This window comes from Lytechinus pictus, unplaced genomic scaffold (genome assembly GCF_037042905.1).
Source record: "Lytechinus pictus isolate F3 Inbred unplaced genomic scaffold, Lp3.0 scaffold_20, whole genome shotgun sequence".
Taxonomy (NCBI): domain Eukaryota; kingdom Metazoa; phylum Echinodermata; class Echinoidea; order Temnopleuroida; family Toxopneustidae; genus Lytechinus; species Lytechinus pictus.
Genome location: NW_026974141.1, coordinates 2,131,247 through 2,152,056, shown reverse-complemented (window position 1 = coordinate 2,152,056; position 20,810 = coordinate 2,131,247). Strand labels below are relative to the sequence as shown.

Sequence of the window (20,810 nt, the reverse complement as noted above, 5' to 3'; positions counted from 1 at the left end):
GACACCAAGACACGGTCAGATAACACAGGGTGTTTATTAAATAAAAGGCAATGCTTGCCTGATATATAGGCCTATATTCGTAATTGCAAGGCGGGCGACGCCTACAATAATTTGAATATGGGCCTACTCTTTATTCTTTTGTAAGCATGGGGAGTTTTGGGGCATATAAAAAGGTTCATCCTGGCTTCTTGAAGATTGAGAAAATGTGCCTTTGAAGACGTTCACATTTGAATAATAAAACATTGAACCAAATCATGGTTGAGGAGTTTTCTATTCTTAGGAATCTTCGGTATAGGTTGACTTTAACGCGCTGTGAAAATATATTTAAACGTTGTGGGAAAATAAGAGTTGCATTGCACTGTACTGACAGGAAGAAAGCTCATGACTGTTTTTGCTACGGAAAATGGAGAATCTTGTATCAAATTGCCGCGATTCTAATATTAAAAGCGAATGTAGTTATTCGTTATCATATGTTTACAACATGGATACCGGTTTAGTGGAAGCGCTGCCAGCAACCGCCATCGAAAGTAGCATGGTTGACGAATTCGGCAGCAGTTCTGTTGCAGCTTCGCGGGAGCGGCCCGGAGGCGAGTCGGTCCTCCCCGTTAGAAATGGGCACGGGGAATTGACCAAAGGCATCAAAGGAGGTGGGGATGGACTCGAGTCGGGTCAGCTTGACAATTCTCAAGAACTCCACCACCAGGGGAGAGCTAATTCCCAGTCTGAAATTTCACAGAATGGAAACTGTTTGTTTGTTAATTCTGCGCAGACGACGCACCCGATCAATTTGTGCGTATCGATAGCCGATAACGATCACGAGCTGAGGGCTGTTGGAGATGGAGGCAGATGCGACTTGAACGGAAACGAATTGTTGGAGAAGATCGTGAAAACTACAATAGGGGACATTTCTTACTCTCATATGTGGAAACATCAAGAATATCAATCATTGTCGGTTGAATACGATAGGATCGAAAAGGTGAACGAGCTCGTCGACGAATCCCAATTATCTGAGCGACCTACTTACGGCGACATCCTTGCCGCCACTGACATACTTCATTACGAACAGCGAGAACATGAAGTCAATATGATTTCGATTGTAGATGCGCACAAATGCATCAGCTCGAGCATGGCACCAGCTACCAGATTTATGAATAGTTCGACTTCGGATGCGTCGATGACGAATTATACTTTTTCTTCGACGAACCTCGTCGTCCTCGATATTCCCCGGAGAGCAGAGCAATGCCCAGAAAATGGAGAGGTCATTTACGTACAGGACGATGAAGCGTCAGATGAATCTCAGGCAAACATTTGTCGACAATCGCTAAAGATTGATGAGAAGTTCGTTCACGAATCTGAGAAAAGCCGATTGCTCATCCCGCATCATCTTCCAGCGGAGCCGGAGAACGAGATTGTAATGATAGACGATGGGGAAGATTCGGCAGAGTCGAGGGTTGACAAACCTTGCGTGGTGATTTTCGAGAATTCATTATCGGAAAGGACCGCCATCCCTAGACTGGACATACCTCACGAAAATCGTGATTTGAAGATTATCCGCGAAGCTGACGATAAAAAAGATGAATTTCCAGTGCCGCCAAGTATAAGCCGTCAGCTTGGAATGTTTGGAACAACAGATCATGATGATGTCAGTGAACAAGATCATGATCATTATGAGAATGAACAAAATGACGATGACCGTCCAGCTGAAAGCAACAATGATTTTCACAATGTTTTGACTTTACAATCGTCACCATCAACAGCAACAGATTGTAACCATGGTAACTGTCGCATAGAAGGACCATTAATACATCATCAGCGTGTCGATGACACAGCGACTGCAATGAAGTCGACTGCATATTCGACTTGGTTGTCGAGATCTTTCGGTGAATATGACCACGACTCCACCAGCCGAGATGTTGAGCCGGCAGGTAACATTTTGCCAGCGGTCGCCGTGCCGTCTACGCAGCCCATCAGACCGGTCGCCCTAAGCGTTTCACACCCAGCCCCTCATCAGCTGATAGCTTGCGGGATGACAGGTTTCTCTTCAGCCGTACCTCCCCCGGTCCATCCTCATCCAATGCTACCCATTCCTTTACCACCACTCGCTGTTTTCACTCATCCCATTCATATGTTACCGTCCACCTTCCCTTGGCATATCCATAGCCATGTTTCTGGACCAATACCCGAACGAACACCCGGACGACACCCGACAAACTGTTCTCACTTAATGCATTCAACAACGAACACGACTACTGCGTTGAATTCGACAGCAAGACTCGCCGCGAGCTACCCGCTCCTGAAGCGCGGCCGACGGCCTCGTCGCCCGCTGCTAACCGACATCATCCCAGCTACACCCCAAGAAACGAATCACGGAACGTCGCCGCCTTTTACGAAACGAACTGAAGCAAATGCAAGAGAGAGGGATCGCGTCACCCATCTCAACGGCGGGTTCGAGCAGCTTCGAAGAGTTTTACCGTGGGCGTATCGTGGTGGTCGTCGAGTGAGCAAAGTCGACACGCTTCGAGCGGCGATCTCGTACATCCGATTCTTACAGAGTATGCTGGTGGGAGTAGAGTTGTCGCCCACGGAGACGTTACGGCTACGAAATGGAATAGTTCTTGGTGAGTAGGCCTACCTATTTTTTTTTTTAGGTATATCATTTCTTTTCCTAACAAGGAAAAAAAAACACCATCAGGAACAATTGTAGCAACAAGAAAACAATGAACAAATGCTCATCATAAATTAATGAAACGCAAGATATGAATATAAATGAACAACATTTACAAGGACAACAATCATCATGACAACAGCAAGTAAAACACAAATTCCTCAGATTTGACAATTTCATTTCTTTTTTGTTTACACCACCAAGTAACTACATTTTTTCCCGACGGATCAAACTGCAAAAAAAAAAATACAGTGAGATTTGTTTTACTAGTACAGTCAAGTCATTTAACCATGGCAAGGCATTTATTTCTATAAACTTGATATGAAACCATGTTGAATGACTTTTGTTTTGACTTCCTAATATAGCTTTGATTGATAACTTATTCCTACTTTACAATGTTGTATCCCAATAATATATAGAAATAGTCTGCTTCGGCATATACATCTATTAATCATAAAAAATGAAATATCATGAGAGCAGAATGAGAAATCTACAGTGAAATCATAAGGATAAATCACGACGATCGTCGGAACATGAAGCAACAAAATGTAAATCGAATGATGAATAGGTAAATAGAATAGAGCAAAATTAATAGGCAACACATTCCAAGACGTAAGAGGAATTATCAGTAGAACATTGTTGAACTGCATGATTTGTAACTTTGAGCCAATTTTGAATTAAGAAAAGTAAACAATGATCAGAATATTGTTCTTGTTTTACCTCTCTTGAGTTTGATCTTTTGCAATGTTTGGTACAAGTCAAATAAATTTTGGTACACAAATTAATGGCAGGTGATCAAATCATTTTCAAATATCAAGAAACTATTACTTAGCCAAATTTAACGCTCGTTTTTCACATAGAAAATAACACCATTTTCAGTAGCGAAAATCACGTATGACTCATAGCTTGTTTGTTTTTATGAAATGCCAGAAGCTAGGTTGTGTGAAAAACGTGATAAACTCGACGACTTCGAAGTTCGTTGGCTCCCACTTAACGAAATAACGAGTGTGGATTAATTTAAAGCAAATGTGGGTTTAACGCTGGCTAATGTTAACAACGGGTAGGGTCGTAGGTCAAGCAATTATTTGTTTTTGAAAGATTTTATTGCAAAAAATATTTGTATAACCATGACAAGCACGACTAGTGAAAGTCGTGGCAACTGACATGACAGCCCAAGTTGACGGTTACTTGTTGGCTATATGAAGGTGTTTTATGAAAGTGACGAAATTTAAAAGAGGTGTATAAACGGCAAGTATATTTGCTTCTGATAAGACATAAGATTCATGCTTTTATTAAAATAATTTTGTCTTTTGTCACAGTTTCTTGCTATTTCGGGGGGGGGGGGGGGTCCCTTTTTTGCCTGATTGTAGGGGGGTACAATTTCCATACCAAAATCTGTTTTTATCAATTTTAATGATATTTTGTTCTGAGATGTTTGGATAATTGGGTGATTGTGTTCTTATTTTGTTTGTGAGTCGATTAATAGTTAAATTCTGTCTCAATGATTATAGAAATTCTGTGAAAGCTATGATATTGGAATAACACAGTTTTGTTACTCCATCGTTGCCATTAGTATTACTTTAATTACATCTTTGTGTGTGTGTGTGGAGGAGGGGGGGGGGGCCTCCAGCCTCCCCAAACCTTTCATGAATACCCAGTCCTAGCTGCTGAACATGCTGAATGTAAATTCCTTCGTCGTCGCTGAATTCAGATCATGGTTGCTTGTTAATTTCCAAGCGGAATGGGTGTAGATTTCTACGCGTTCTTGAAATGTACTCCAGCATAACAGGTGGTTTGAGACAAAATACGCAGGTGGTTGGTATGGTTGGCTGCCAGGTCAAAATGTACCAGTATTTCAAAACTTCCGCAAGTGGATAGAGCATGTATGTCCGTGGATATAAGAAATGAATGGACAAGTGAAATCGAGCCAAAAACGAAAGGACGTTTTTCTATAAGGGGCAATGAAAAAAGACTAGAGAAGCAAAATGCAAAAGCAAACTATAACCAAACAAAAATAAATCAAAATTTCATTAGTCACAAAAAAAGATTTTCTCGACAAAAGTTAATCTATAAGCCTGAAACCTTATAAGCTCTTCAAGCCATTACAATTTTCACACTCACATTTGCTTCTGCCTTTACTGTAAATGCAAAATCAAATACAACATCTATATCTCATTATGATCTAAGAAAGTATTTTTTATTTTTTTTTAGGCAATATTTGAAAATACGTTCATTTAAAGTTGAAACGCAAAGAAATTTCCAAAACATTAAGCCCGCCCCCAAAACGAATTTGTTTCCTCTGACGAGTACCGTGGTATCGAAGTAACATGAATAAAATCATGACATCCAAAACGAAATTACAATAAAGTTGACGTCATCATGCCTGACACTCATACACGCACTGCAGTAACAAATGAACGTATAATCGTACGAAATTACTTGGTCGTTTGATCAGCTCACCATGATTCATTTTTCTTAATAATGTTTATTAACATTACTTGGTCTAGACATGTCTTGGTAGCTTTTCAACCAATTCTTCCCGAAACTGGGAAGGAAGATTTGGGTTCCTTTCTATAGCTGATTTAAAGGACTAACTAGGTTTAAAAGCATTCATCTATTTAGTCGCTTTTAGATGCAATATCCCGTCAATCTATACCAAATTTAGTCTAAATCAGTTTTCAATGTGTGTCTACTTTAATCATAATATGGGCGATTCCATGCTAGAACAAGTGGAGCGCCTCTGGCAGTCTCACCTGCATTGCGCGATTCAATATAGCAGCAGTGCTGACTTTGAAAACTACTATAAAATAATTATTCACAAAAAACACCATATATAATTATAATGATACAATACTACGTTCATTGACCCTAAATGATATTGACCTTGATCGTGTGACCTAAGACCTGTCAGTGATACTTGATTACCCCTATGTCCACATTTCATAAACTATATCCATAAACTTTGAAAGTTATGACAGCAATTTAATAATTACCTCCAACATGGCCAAAGTTCATTGACCTTAAATGACCTTTGACCTTAGTCATGTGACCTGAAACTCGCACAGGATGTTCAGAGGTACGTAATTACTCTTATGTCCAAGTTTCATGAATCAGATCCATAAACTTTCGAAGATGATGGTAATTCAACGAATATCCCCAACTTGGCCAAAGTTCATTGACCTTAAATGACCTTTGACTTTGACCATGTGGCCTGAAACTCGCACAGGATATTCAGTGATACTTGATTACTCTTATGTCCAAGTTATATTAATCAGATCCATAAACTTTAAAAGTTATGATGGTAATCCAATAAAAGAAACCAACTTGGTCAAAGTTCATTGACCCTAAATGACCTTTGACCTTGGTCATGTGACTTGAAACTCAGGCAGGATGATTAGTAATACTTGATTAACCTTATGTTCAATTTTTTAAGTTATGCTGTCATTTAAAAAACTTAACCTTCGGTTAAGATTTGATATTGACGCCGCCGCAGTCGTCTGAAAAGCGGCGCCTATATAGTCTCACTATGCTTTGCAGGTGAGACAAAAATCAGCCATTTTCGCAACACTTTTCAACCTACTGTCCAAACAAACGTGGAACTTCAACTTGTTTTGTGATGTTTATAAATAAGTACTACTGGGTAGTCATGAAAAAAAGGACAACCAACAAATATATGCTGTCCATTGGTGAATTAGACATGTTAGAGGTGAAAGTGTTGTGTGTCTGAGTGTGTCTGAGTCCCGTACGACACACAATATTTTCACCGTTAAATCACCAATTATCAAAAATTTTTTTTGGTAATTAGCTTTTCACATGACTACCAACTATTAACTTTATTATTTACCAAAAATAAATTCTTATTGCTCAAGCAATCAGCAAATAGACTAGAAATTGTCGAAATGTCCCGTACGACACGTATGGAATCGCCTATATTGACTATTCTTTTTAACTTTCCCTCCTATACAGAGAACACCATAAGGATCGTTCAGAGTGTTCAGAAAGCCCCCTACCCTGTCCTACCACCGGGGTATCGCTTTGTCAACCCACCACCAATACCACCACTACAACCACTACCACCACCGCCACCACCATCATCACATCCAACGCCAGCACATCACACATCCACAGGGCCCCGCCCTTCTCTTCCACCACTACCAGCAACAGGGGAGTGTCATGCTCTACCAGTACCAGTAGCACCAGGACCGCGCCCTTCATTACTACTACCAACCACGGTACCACACCCCATTCTTCCCCCACCACCACCACCGCCACCATCGGGACCACACCCCTGTCTACCGGTGCACCATATACCTTTCCCAGTGTTACACCCACAGCCTCGGGCCGATCTACCTCCCGTCTTGCAAATGCGATCTGGGTACGATGGACATCCTGTACAAACGGTAATTTCATTTTCATTTTTGGAGAGATTTTTTTTAAATGTAATTTTTCGTATTTCATACATAATTCAATTGGAAAGGGGGGGGGGTAACATTAACGGACAATCGCTCATTTATGCATACATCTGTTTCACAAAATAATAGGATGATGCAAATAACACACCCACCCGTGAATGTATAGTCCATTGAATTTCGAGAAATAATATCGCTACTTTTACTGGTTTGATTCTAATTAAGGGAACTATCATCCTCCTGATCTGTTATTGATTCTTTGATGTATAAAGTCTATTCATTGTGTTTTGAAGACTTTAAAAAAATAAAACAAGTGCACACCAAGAATGCTTATAGCATTTCCATTTATTTGAAAGAGCATTGTCGATTAAATGCTTTGTTTACGGGCATAGGCGCCACTGCCGGGGATCGAACTCTAGACTTTTCATGTTTAGTCAGGCGCCTTGGACCATGCACTCAACCAGCTAATTAATCAATCAACCAACCAATCAACCAACCAATCAATCAATCAATCAAACAATAAACTAATCAATCAATCAATCAATCAATCAATCAACCAACTAATCAATCAATCAATCAACTAATCAATCAATCAATCAATCAACCGCACCTCGCTCTTTGCAAAATCAATCAATTAATCAACTAATCAATCAATTAAATTAACTAATCAATCAATCAATCAATAAATCAACCAACTAATCAATCAATAAATTAATCAACTAATCAATCAATCAATCAACTAAACTATCAATCAATCAACTGATCAATCAATCAATCAATCAATCAATCAATCAATCAATCAATCAATCAATCAATCAATCAATCAATCAATCAATCAATCAATCAATCAATCAATCAATCAGTCAGTCAGTCAGTCAGTCAGTCAGTCAGTCAGTCAGTCAGTCAGTCAGTCAGTCAGTCAGTCAGTCAGTCAGTCAGTCAGTCAGTCAGTCAGTCAGTCAGTCAGTCAGTCAGTCAGTCAATGTGGAGGTGCCGTGGCCGAGTGGTCTAAGGCGCGACGCTTGTTTGGAGATCCGAGGATTGGGGGTTCGAATCCCGGCACGGCACTTATGCCCTTGAGCAAAGCATTTTATCCACATTGCTGTTTTATCGTGCATCAAATAAATGAAAATGCTATATGCATTATGAAGACCAATAGTTTAGTTTAGTTTACTCCAACGATGTTGTAGGACTAAGCCTGTTTATCGATCAAAGTAGAATGTCTATTGCTGCTCTCCTTAAGGACAAAACTAGATGCGCTACTATGTTGGCAGGGAGGGGTGGCAGGGGTATCGTAGACAGCAAAAAATACCATGAAAACACACGAGAATCGAAAATCACTCAACAACCTAGGCAATCTTCTCCCAATGCTTATCCAGTCTATTCTTAAATGCAATCACTGAACAAGCAGAAACTACATCTTCTGGGAAACTGTTCCACACATCTATCACTCGGTTAGCAAAGAAAAACTTACGCACATCAAGACGCGAATATCTTTTCTCTAGCTTTAAGGATTGACCACGTGTTTTACCACCATATCTTAGACAGAAAAGCTCAGACTTGTTTAAAAAACACAAATAAAAAAATTCTATAAAAAAAAAGACGGAAAGATTAAAAAAAATGTATGGTATTCTTTTTAATGATTTAGGGCGGGGAATGGGGGGGGGGGGGTGGGTGGGCTTATCGGAAGATTTCGATCGGTCACAGTGTCAGCATCAAGATGTAATTCAACATCCTCATTGGTTATTTTGTTCCGGGTGGTTTTGCTAACAATTGAAAAAAAAGGAGAGAAGTATTATAGGGTTTGATTGGATTGAAACGACATTCAGCTGTTTCTAGGAGAAAAGTTTCTGGAAGATGGCGCCCTGCTGGGCTAAACTTGGATCTCATTTCTCTAATATACAGATGAGATGAGATTTCACGTTCATTTATATTTTAATGCATGTCTGGATTTTACGAATTGTGTCTTGTTCTTTAGCAATTGTTTTCATGTAAAATGTGTGTACATAAAAAAGCACTCTTGTCATTTGGCAATGCATTTATTTACATTTGATACTCTCCACCCAGGTGTAGTAAATTCCGGTAGGAATTGTTTGTCAAAATATTTTTTGGAGGGTGGGGATGCACTTTGTCATCTTTGCATTATCAACACTTTTTTTTGCAATTTCGATCAAATGGCTTGATTTTACTCAAGAACTGATATACATTTTTTAAAAATCAGTAATCGCTTCATTTTCATTAGACCTGTGTGTATTGTATGTATAGAGAAATCTTCCTCAATTTGATCAAGGAGAGGTGATATCTCCTTGATTTGATTCATAATATAATGTCTTTACTTCGTCTTATATTGTGTAAAAAGTGCCCCAATGCTATAAAAAGGTGTATATATGTAAATTTGAATAGAGTTTGGGTAGCTTGGATCGATTTCCACATTCTTAAGTGGTATAATTTTTTTGTTATTGTTTCGTTATTGCTCTTTAAAAGAGTATAGACATATCAATGTTAAAATGTTATACTTTTCCTTTTCTTTAACTTTCCTTTTTTATTCCTTTTTTCTCTCCCATTTTCATTAACTCATGAAAATATTTTCTCTTACCTTTCCTCGTTCCTTTTTTCCATTGATTCTTTTACATAATTTTCCTATTTGATGTTTTATTTATATGTTTCTTATAATTCATCTTTTCATCTGTTATTGTTTTCCACTCCTTCGTCTTCTTCGAATTTCCTAGTCTGTCTTCAGCTTTTCAAATATATATATATTTTTTACAAACCTTTTGCGTTTACTTGGCATCGGATATTATCATACCCATGCCAATTTGCTTTCTTTCCCGATTGGTCTGTAAGCAACGCACTGTAAGCTTTTATGAATCTGTTCTCGGACAATGCGAACACTAATTCATCAATAAAAACAAAAGGCGTCGGATAAACAGGTCAATTGCTCCCATAGCAAGCGTTCTTAATTTTGTTTCTAAATAAATTCCCGCCAAAATGTGCGAGGCAAGGGCGACCAGCTTGAGTTCTTAACACATACCAATAGCCGTAAGAATGGAACATACCAGCTACGGTATGCCAGACTCTCGCCCTCCCGGTGGTTCCCGGGTGTTAGCCGCTGTGGTGTCGCTTATCGGCACCTGTTTTTAACAGCTTTCATCAGCTCCACTTTTTGGCGCAGTTGTTTCTTAAAAATATAGGATAGTTTATGGTTTCATCAGATACTTTGTAGCATTTGATATTGTATTTACTTTTCTGTTATGTGGACGGTGGTGCAATATTGTATTTATCAGTATAGACAAATTCTAGTTTCCAATATAACTTTATATAGTAACACTGAAAGAATCAGGAGAAAAAAATCTAAAAATGTCGGGTGTTTGAATCTAAAGTTCGACGCTCATAAAGACTTCACTTTCAATTTCAAAGAAAAAAGAGTCTAAAAATGTCTCATAAAGACTTCACTATCATTTTCAAAGAAGTATTCCATGTTAAAAATTGTATTATAGGAATAAAACGGATAGAATTTACATTAAAGGTCAAGTCCACCGCAGAAAATTTTGATTTGATTAAATAGAGAAAAATCAAACTAGCAAAACGCTGAAGATTTCAACAAAATCGGATGTAAACTAAGAAAGTTATGACATTTTAAAGTTTTCCTTATTTTTCACAAAATAGTGATATGCACAACTCAAATGGGACAGTCGATGATGTCACTCACTATTTCTTTTGTTTTTTATTGTTTGAATTATACAATATTTCATTTTTAATAGATTTGACAATAAGGACCAACTTGACTGAATCATATAGTATTAAACAATACTCATTCCACATTTTCAGGGAGGAATTAATTGTTTCACTTGACAATGAGGAGAAATATGGAATATTCTCTATTTCATATAATAAAATACAAAAGAAATAGTGAGTGGATGACGTCATCGGTCTCCTCATGTGCATATAACCGTAGTAGGATCCATGATATAACTGTTGTGAAAATAAGCAAAACTTTAAAATGTCATAACTTTCTTATTTTACATCCGATCTTGATGAATTTTTCATTGTTATGTTTGTTGAATTTTTCTCTTTTTATTCAAATCAACTTTTTGGGAAGGTGGACTTGTCCTTTAAACAGCAAGCCCAGCCCTACATGACATTTTGATTTGATTTATTTTATTTTCACATTTCAAAACAAAAAAAGTATATACAAGACAGTATAATAATTTTTTTTTTCAATATTACATAATAGGCAAATATTTTTTTAAAACATAATGAATAATGTACATAAATACAAACGGATTCGATATTCACCTGCGAGTAGATAATACTTTTGATTTTTGGAATGTAGATTTATTTCTTTCATTGTAACCCGAATGCCTTGTAGTATAGCTCGCTTTTCCCCGGACACAATAAAGGGATTTTAAAAACGGTATTATCTTACTTGTGAGAATGCCTTTACAGCAAATTGTTAACGAAATAAGGAAGGCAAACGACATAATGTTTGTATAATAATTGGGTTCCTATAATAAATGTTATTTTAATGAAATGAATTAACTATTTAATTGCTTTAAATTGGAAAAGAGGGTGTTATATATCATTAGCAATATTTGCAAAGGCGTTGATTGGACAGCGTTGAGTTACGTGCGCGTGCATTTCAACCATGTGACGTAAGTGAGTTTACATGGTCATGTGATAGACTTATTATCCAATCAGAATTCAATTTGAGAAATGTTACAGTCGCCAAATGTGACTGATTCGATTACCCACCAATTCAGCTTCGTGCCAGTACGACCCCTCTGAGATGCCAAATCTGATTTCGATACCTATCTTGTTCTTGGTTTCTTTGCTATGTGTTTCTATATTACATAGTCCAACTGCGAGGGTAATTCGGATAGATTAAAAATGAACGCTTAGATTTTTCTTGCAACATTTCCACCTGGTATTTTCCAACCTAATGCAATTTGCGAGAAGTCGCCATTTTGTTGTAAACAGTTTGTAAGCTTATCGTTTTAATATTTGTTATTGGAAAATGCGATTGTATCGAATTCCGCTGAATTCATCACCTTTCCAAAATGACTGTGTAATCAAAAAGCCGTTTGTATTCTTTGTTATATTTCAGTAGATATTATGTTTCAGATAAAACTTTAACTTTACAAATATTAAATGTTAGATTAAAATGTGAAAAAGGAAAAAAAAAACTCATCCTTTTCCTTAAAAACCCATTCATTGAACAATAGACATTGCTTTACTTTTTGATATCCTATTTATGTATCGAATACCATTCGTACAACATTATTGATCTTTCGAAGAATTGACCAAATCCAAAATTAAATTTCCTATGAGAAGGCAAATACAGCCAGGTAAAATAAAACATTAAAGAGTGTTAACCTGCGATCATAGAATAGAGTCAATCCAGTGAGTATATCTGCATTTTACCGCTTCATAAGATATACTCTCAACATGTTCGATCTTCCATGATAATCTTCTCTCATATTTATTCAAAGAAACATTATCTCTCTGTACAATCTATTTTGAAACAACGACTATACATTACAAGCTGAATGAATTCAAATTCCTCACGAAAAGTCAATGACAGCCAAGAATCACAAATTCGGATTTAAACTGGAAATTATCTCTGGACAGATGCTTGACTTATCATGTTTTTATTTTTGAAAGTCCAAAGTCAAGTGCCAACATTCCATGCTATATTGATTCTGCCTTGCAAACACCCGATCAAATCATGTTTAATATTATTCCAAATTTGCGTCTGTTTTCTTAAGATTAGATGTCGTTTTTGTGAAATAGAAACCTTGTGTTTTAGAAAACAAAAAATCACAGGTTCTCCGCCGATGGAGCTTAGAGAAGTTTTTAACCCCCATCGGAGTCAGAGGGGGTAAACATGTACCCCTCGTTAAAATGCAATATCATGGTCTCACCCCACGCCGTGATGGGCCAAAAGTTCTCTCATTTTTTGCCCAGGGAACATAAAATTATGATGAATAAATTCGATCTGTTGCAGGGGTGAATGTAACGCACCATGAGTCGCATTTCTTGCTAGATTGTTCCCCTCTATTTTCCTTTGTTGCAAATAGTTAGAGATACCATGATAAGTTGTGGAAAGAATGATGTTGAACAAAAATAAGGACGCCCATTTTTCACATATTCATTTTCATTTTTGATGTGGAAATCTGAATGTAGGGAAACTGTTGCAGAATTTTATTTCTCAGAGCGAAAATTCGTTCCTTACAAACTAGCATCTGAGGAAAACATTTTTTGTTTAACCTTTGTGGCATTAACTCATTCAAATGCGCCTGTAATCCAAGCTGTGGGGAAGTTACAAATTGATGCAGAGGTTCGAGCCCTGGTCACGTCTTTCGGATGGTGACGTTAAAGGTCGGTCCCAGACGTAAATAATCATATCTGATTGATACACGTCTGACAAAACTCAAATACACACACGCATTCAAATACTGCTTTTCAGGAAGCTGAATTCATGCCGAATGTATTGCGTAGAACCCTTTCATATTTTATGCAAGAAAACAGTTTTTCTTCATATAGGATGAAGAATGCATGTGTTTTATTCATTATCTGACAGACTGAGAAAGGAAAAACGAGTTATTTACGTTTAATCGTTCAAAATTCGTTTATCTGGAGATATTTTGCAGATGATTATGATTTTAGAATACGTTATATTCAGTTGATATCACGTTATGCTTCGTTAAAGCATAATAGGAAATTTGATTTCCCTTTTGCGATTCATTGTTATATATAAAAATAAGGAATGAAAATTGATGTGTTGATGAAACGACTTGATACTGAATTTGATATTGTTGGGAAGAATTAATATTCGTTAAATCCATGAAAAATAACAGTGATCGAAAAATAATCATCATTCCAATATTGAAATATAGGTAAATATTCGAATGAAACTGCAATGCATAAAAAGTAAATGTTATAATTATAAAAGATCATAGAAGCGATGGTTTGACGAATCGGATTCGACGGGGAGTATCATATATGTTTTGAGCAAATCAAGTTGAACATTTCTCATTAAAATTTGTTACTGAAGAATACAATCATATAGCGTATCGGTATATGCCAAATATTTGAACGAATATGCAAAATAATACTGTAAATTGAGAACATAATGTATTAATTGGCTATGAATCTTGTGCATTTCTTAATTATCAGTCATCAAAATATAACATTTAGTAATAATAATTGAAATATGAGTGAATATAAAAACCTTGCGGCAATATCCCACAATCATGACAATGTAAAGTTAAGACAGTAGCGCGGGGAAAATGTTACATTTAGGCGGGAAAACCACGCGTAGCTTCCGGGGGAGGTCTTCCAGTGGGGTGCTGATAACAACTCACTTTCCGACCAGGATACCACTTCAAATCGAATCAGATACTTTTCTAATATTTCTCTTCTCAATCATGTCATTGCCATCTATCTGCAGGTGAGGTTCGTTATTGAGGGAGTTTGTGCTAGAAGGAGATAACTCCTTTTCTGAGTATTCAGATCAGTGCCACCCGATTGAGCCCACGTCTTAGGGGTGTCGCAAGAAAATATGTGGAATCCATTGCGAATTTGTATTGCTGATTTGCAAATTATCAATCAATAAAGCAATATCGATGCTTCCTGATATAAATAAACATGAGCGCTTCCCTGGGGTGGGTGTGTCTACCTGGTGTGGGCGTGTCTCCAACACTACAGTGACAATGTATGTTCACGAAGCAGACTGACCATCAAATACGTATGAACAATTAATTGCAAAGTTATGATTAATTTTAGAACCGAAAATTGACTTGCAATTGATCGCAATTTTCTGAACTGCATGCGTTTATTTGTTCACTAAACATTACTTTTTCAAATAAACTTTAAGCACAAATATTTTGAGGACTCATATTTTTTTTAGATTGCACGACAATAAACTTTAAGCACAAATATTTTGAGGACTCATATTTTTTTTAGATTGCACGACAAAATAATGAATAGGAAATGTGTAATATTGTAATATTTACTCTGCTACAAATCACACAACTGATGAATGCAAGATATATTATTGTCCAATGTGAATATTTTGAGGCCTCATATTTTTTTGGTCTCGCCTGCATAGCAGAGCGAAACTTATAGGCGCCGCTTTTCCGACGGCGGCGTCGTCAACATCTAATCTTAACCAATGTCAGCATAACTTAAAAAGTATATGGATCTGGTTCATGAAACTTGGATAAAAGAGTAATATATTATCATTAAACATCCTACCTGAGTTTCAGGTCACATGTTCAAGGTCAAAGGTCATTTAGGGTCAATGAACTTAGATTATGTTGGGGATTCAAACCGAAATCTTAACCAAGGTTATTATTTTTAAATATTACAATTCTGAAAGTATATGGTTCTAGTTCATGAAACTTACAAATAAGAGTAATCAAGCATCAGTGAACACGTGAGTTTCAGGTCACATGACCAAGGTCAGTGAACGTTGGCCTTGTTGGGGCATATTTTGTTGAATTGCCATATCATGACTTTGAAAGTTTATGGATCTAGTTCATAAAATGTGGACATAAGGGTAATCAAGTATCACTGATCGTCTTGCATAAGTGTTTGGTCACACGATCAAGGTGAAATGTCATTTAGGGTCAGGGTCAGTGAACATAGTATTATATCATCATATGAATGGTGTTTTTCAAGTTGTGAATGATTATTCTATAGTCGTTTTCAAAGTCAGCACTGCTGCTATATTGTATCGCGTAATGCGGGTGAGACTACCAGAGACACCCCACTTGTTTAGATTGCACGACAAATTAATGAATAGGAATGTGTAGTAATGGAGTATTTACTCTGCTACAAATCACATAAAATGATGAATTCAAGATATACTATTGAAGATGTCGAAAATTACTTAAAATGAATGAAATGGAAATTCATAATATATCAGGAAATGGATTTATATCTTTATTCTTCTAATGTAGTATTTTCTTGACTCCAGCTGGCTTAGCAGTGTAAGAACAGGTGTGGTAAATTGGATAATACGAGATGCAACAAGAAGGATCGCTACCCTGAATTTTAGACATCGTCTTATCCGGGAGCGTTTTTAACAAACTTTTCATGATCAAACAAAAACACCCCTCGTAAATGCTGCTTTTGAATTGTTCATGTTTAAATCAACAAATTGTATTTTAGCAACAAAAGAAACATCAGCATCAGCCACAACAATGAAAAGAGGAGCAATAACAACAACTGCAGCAACAGGAACAGCAACAACAACGACAAAACACCAGCTGCAGCAACGTCAAAAGAAGCAACAATAACGACATGAACATATACAGCAGCAGCTATACAACAGCATCGAGAGCATCAGCAGCAACGCCAACAGAAGCAACAACAGATGCAGCAGCAACAACGAAAATACATACAGTAGCAGCTACAACAGCATCGAGAACAGCAGCAACAATAACAAACAACAACAACAACGACAACATTTTTTGTTTTCCATGCAATCTCTTTCGTCCCCCACCTTTCTCTCCTACCTCTCTATCTTTTCATTTGTTGCAGGTGAGATTGTTGCTGGCGAGTTCTACCTACCCCTCCCTAATGTAAAAAAATTATTGGGTAAAATTTTTATCACCACGAGGGTAATTATGTGTCCAAACAATCTGGGCAGTATATTTTACCCAAATGCGGGAGGCATATTGTCCAGTAAGGTTAAAAAATAAGCAACAATATTACTTTAGAATGGGCAAAATTTTTCTTACCCAAAAGAAATGCACAATGTTGGTTAAACAGATAATTACCCTCATGGGGCACTTTTACCCAATATTTTTTTAAATTGTAATTGGCTATGCCACACCTGCTTGCTCAGAGGCGGCCGTAATGCATCCATCATCACCTGTGCGCCCTTTCATACAACTACAAAGCATACTTTATATGAGCTTTGATGAAATAAAGTGTAAAAAAAAACGTTGTCTTTATATCCACTGCTCACTTTTCTTTTTTATTTTTATTTTTTTTATTTATTTCAACAGATTTCTATTCCTAATCTGCATCGAAGTCACTCAAGTGGAATTATTCAAGAAAGTGGGTCTACCGCCCTCTCCTGGCTCATAAACTTTCACGGTAAGCAAGTGGGTTAAAAATAATGCACTCTGTTCAACTGAGGGGCGGATTCAGAATTTTCTAAAGGGAGGGGGCGGGGGTTGCCTTTTGTACAGGAATTTTTTACAGCCCCCCAAAAAAGCAAAAAGGTATGCACTACCAAATAGAGGTCATTTCTTCCATGAAAAATTTTACAAGTAAGAAAAAAGGTCCTCACTTGCATATATGCATAACATATTCCACTAAAAAAATGTTGGGGCCTCTCCAGAAAGGGGGGGGGGGGGGGCACTGGCTGGATGTGCCCCCTGGATCCACCGCTGGTTCAACTATTCACATGGGAGATGACAACTCCCTGCATGTCATCTTGATCAGGTCAATCACACAAAGTGCAGAGTGCAGAATCTTTATCAGAAATCCCCCAACAGTACACTAGTCTGCAGGCACAGACCCTGATTGAAAATTTGTTCAGCAAGTGCATGTGTCACCACGCAAAGACTAGCACATACAAAACTTGCTGTTTCAATTAAGCGAGATGGCATTCAGTATACAAGTCATGAGTATGCTGCACATTCAGACCCTTAACTCGAGTGAAGGGTTTGAACAGCAGACCAACAGTACACTGTCTTTTGCTTCAACTCAAAAATATTATATGGTGAGAGAGATACATGAGGTCTATAGGCTAGACTAATTTCTCAACTTTGTTACCAATTATTGAATTTAATTTTCATTAAGTAATTGTAATCTGGAATTTGTTTAATTATTCATACCGCGGTAACATTTTATTGATGAACCGATCACATTCCAGCGATATTATTCATAATTAAAATACTTCTTATGACGTTCTATCTCTTATGTTGTTATGCTTGAGTTCGTTATGTTGATTTATAATTGAAAATTTAATTAAGCTGAAACTGAAATTGGATTGTTAATATTTTATATGAACCCAGCAAATGTTGTGCCAAATACGGTGCACCTTGAGAGGATATGGGAAAAACGATACATTTTGTGTACAAAACATAAGAAACATTACACTAAACCCATCCTCCAATTATCCGCCTAATGCGGATAATTCAATAAAAATTGCATTCACAAATTCCGAAAATAATCCGCACTATTTTTTACCTAATTTCCGATCAAATACGCTGCATTATTTTATTTATGTTTTTCTGTTGTTTGTTTTAAACCTATCTATTGATTTGTGATTATTTTGTTTTCGAATGCTTTGAATTGATTTGGAAATAGAGTTTCCCTTTACCTGTTTAAAATTGAGAATCGCTACAGAAACTAAATTGAAACTATTCAAAATTGTATAATTTTCAAATCCAATAATCATGAAAATTGATTTTGATATAACTTTTTTTTTTAAAGTACTTTTCCTCTGATTCCTCTTCTCTTTTGATCCCATAATGTCTATGAAGCAAGCATCATAGAGTCAGTTTGTGTATTTAAACAAAAAAATGCAATTAATTTATTATCTGTTCAGGAAGTGTCGGTGTCCCTCCAATAGACGGTGCGGATCAGGATGTTATCATGCTAGGGTCAACGACGCACGTTTCGACCAATCAAAACAAGAAAGTCAATCACGTGACCTCAAGGAAGAAATCCCGGCGTTGCAAAGCAACCCTAGTCACGTGATGCCGAGACGAGAGCTTCTTTGACAATTCGAAAAACACACTTTTCTCCCAGTTTGATTATTCGTAATCTTTGTTTTGAATGGCCAATTCAATCATGAACAAATATGTAAATTGCACGAACATTTTTTTTTGCTTATGTATTGGACATTGTAAGCATTAAAATGCAGAATGTTACATTGCTATCGTGATAAGCATGGATGTGCTAGGAGCAACGATGCAGGTGTCAACCAATGAGAACAATAAAAGGAATCACGTGACATCAAGGAAGAACCATCATGAGTACTTTTCTGACTGTTCTAAAGTTCATTCGTTATTTTTTTAAATACCCAATTCACTTTAAAAATTGAAACTGCACGAAAAGGAGATAGCTTTTATATTTGAAATGTTTGACTATCAAAATGTAAAATACAATTTTTTTTCAACCTTTGGGAGTAAACATGCTTTGCTTCAAAACATGCAAAAGACTGGAGATATTAAAAAAAAAAAATCGATATGTTTTCCTCATACAGTTTTTAAGAAGCCATTGAGAGAATTATTTGTCGGTTTTTGTTGTTGTTGAAATATTAATTTGTCATATCACAGGATCTTGTGATTATTATCTGTTTATTGGTATTGAGGTAATAAGGAGAGCAACGCTGACCCTAAAATATATTGATAACTTATAAGTGTTTTCCATATATTTTTGTCACCTTATTTTCCATGCATTGGCATTATTGTTATGAATTATTATTCTTTTTTTGACCTCCAGAAGACACTTATTCAAGCACGTGTTTAAAAGAAACTGGTATTCTTATATACATTTTGATTGCTTTGTTATATTAAAGCAGTGTAGATATACAGAAAAATTGGATGTTGCCTCAGTTATTTAGACTTCGTATACAGGCATGATCGCACTGTGTGAAGTTGTAACGCGATTTATATGACAATGACATTTCATAATTATGTTCTCTTGAAAACGTTGATGCTTGGAGATTTTATTTGTTTAACTGTTTGATATAATAAATCCTTGACTATGTTTTTAGGTCTCCACATTATTTGGAATATATGTATATACACTTTTTTACTGTCTTTCACTTTTTCTTTTTTTCTGATTTTATTTAGTTAGAATAAGCCAAATGTGCCTTGCTTACCAAAGATTTTTTTCAAAGTAACTTTGAAACCTTAAGATAGTTTTATACCTTTGCCTTTTTTCTTTAAGCAAACAAAAAAAATATTTGCCATGAAGATGGATTTAATTTCTATTGTTATTGGTAAGAAAAATTCAGGCGACTTTTTTTTTCAAAAAGGCCATTATGCTGATAAGAATATGTCCAAATCTGTTAAAAGAGAATAGGCTAGAATATAATTTATGCTTAGTGTGTTCTAAAAACAGTGTCTAACACCAGTTGGTGAACTTTTTATCATTACAATGCAACCGTGGATTGTTTTGTATTTGAATCACGAAACACTTGATTTTTTTTATTTATACTCGTTAATTTTCAGTATTTATTTTTTGTTAAAGTAACAATGCTATTGCCACTTTTGCCAAACATATATTTTTTTTCAAACATCATTCGTGTAAAGAATCTCTGCCTGATACATAAAGCCAAGTTTCTAGAGATTTAAGTGGCTCTGAATGCGTTCGGTAATATATTTATCTTCTTTGCGTGTATTTACGTGGTAAATATGAATTTGAAGATGAAACGTCCAAAAATATGGATATGTTTTTTTTTCATTTTCATGGCTGCCAGTTTTGGCAAGTCTTTTTCTCTCATTTGTTCATTTAAAAACAAAAAACTTGTTGAAATTCCTTTTTAAAATGTAATTTCTGTTTTTATTTTTAGGCAACCATTTACAGCCAAGGCTGGTGATATGAGCCAAGACCATTAAGAGAATATTTAGGCATTAACAAAATGTATGCAAGTACAAGCTTAACATTTAACAGGGCTTAAGAAATCTTCTGTGTGTTTTTATTTCTGTTTATTAATAACTTTGATAACTATTCTTTTTGAATTGTGTTAAGTTTTGAATAATTCT

The 20,810-nt window shown here is 36.3% G+C and overlaps 1 protein-coding gene across 1 annotated transcript; it reads left to right on the top strand.

The window, feature by feature from the left end:
• The first annotated feature begins 229 nt into the window (after positions 1 to 229).
• On the top strand, positions 230 to 16,384 carry LOC129282912 (uncharacterized). Its single transcript, XM_064115120.1, has 4 exons — positions 230 to 2,618; positions 6,632 to 7,065; positions 14,525 to 14,529; positions 16,249 to 16,384. The coding sequence occupies exons 1-4, from the start codon at positions 404 to 406 to the stop codon at positions 16,382 to 16,384; spliced, it is 2,790 nt and encodes a 929-aa protein (XP_063971190.1). The 5' UTR covers positions 230 to 403.
• Positions 16,385 to 20,810: the final 4,426 nt, after the last annotated feature.

Excerpts from the sequence above, each read along its gene's own strand:
- LOC129282912 (XM_064115120.1), top strand. The coding sequence starts at position 404 with ATGGAGAATCTTGTATCAAATTGCCGCGATTCTAATATTAAAAGCGAA. Across the intron at positions 2,619-6,631 it reads ACGAAATGGAATAGTTCTTG|AGAACACCATAAGGATCGTT; the intron begins GTGAGTAGGCCT and ends CCTCCTATACAG.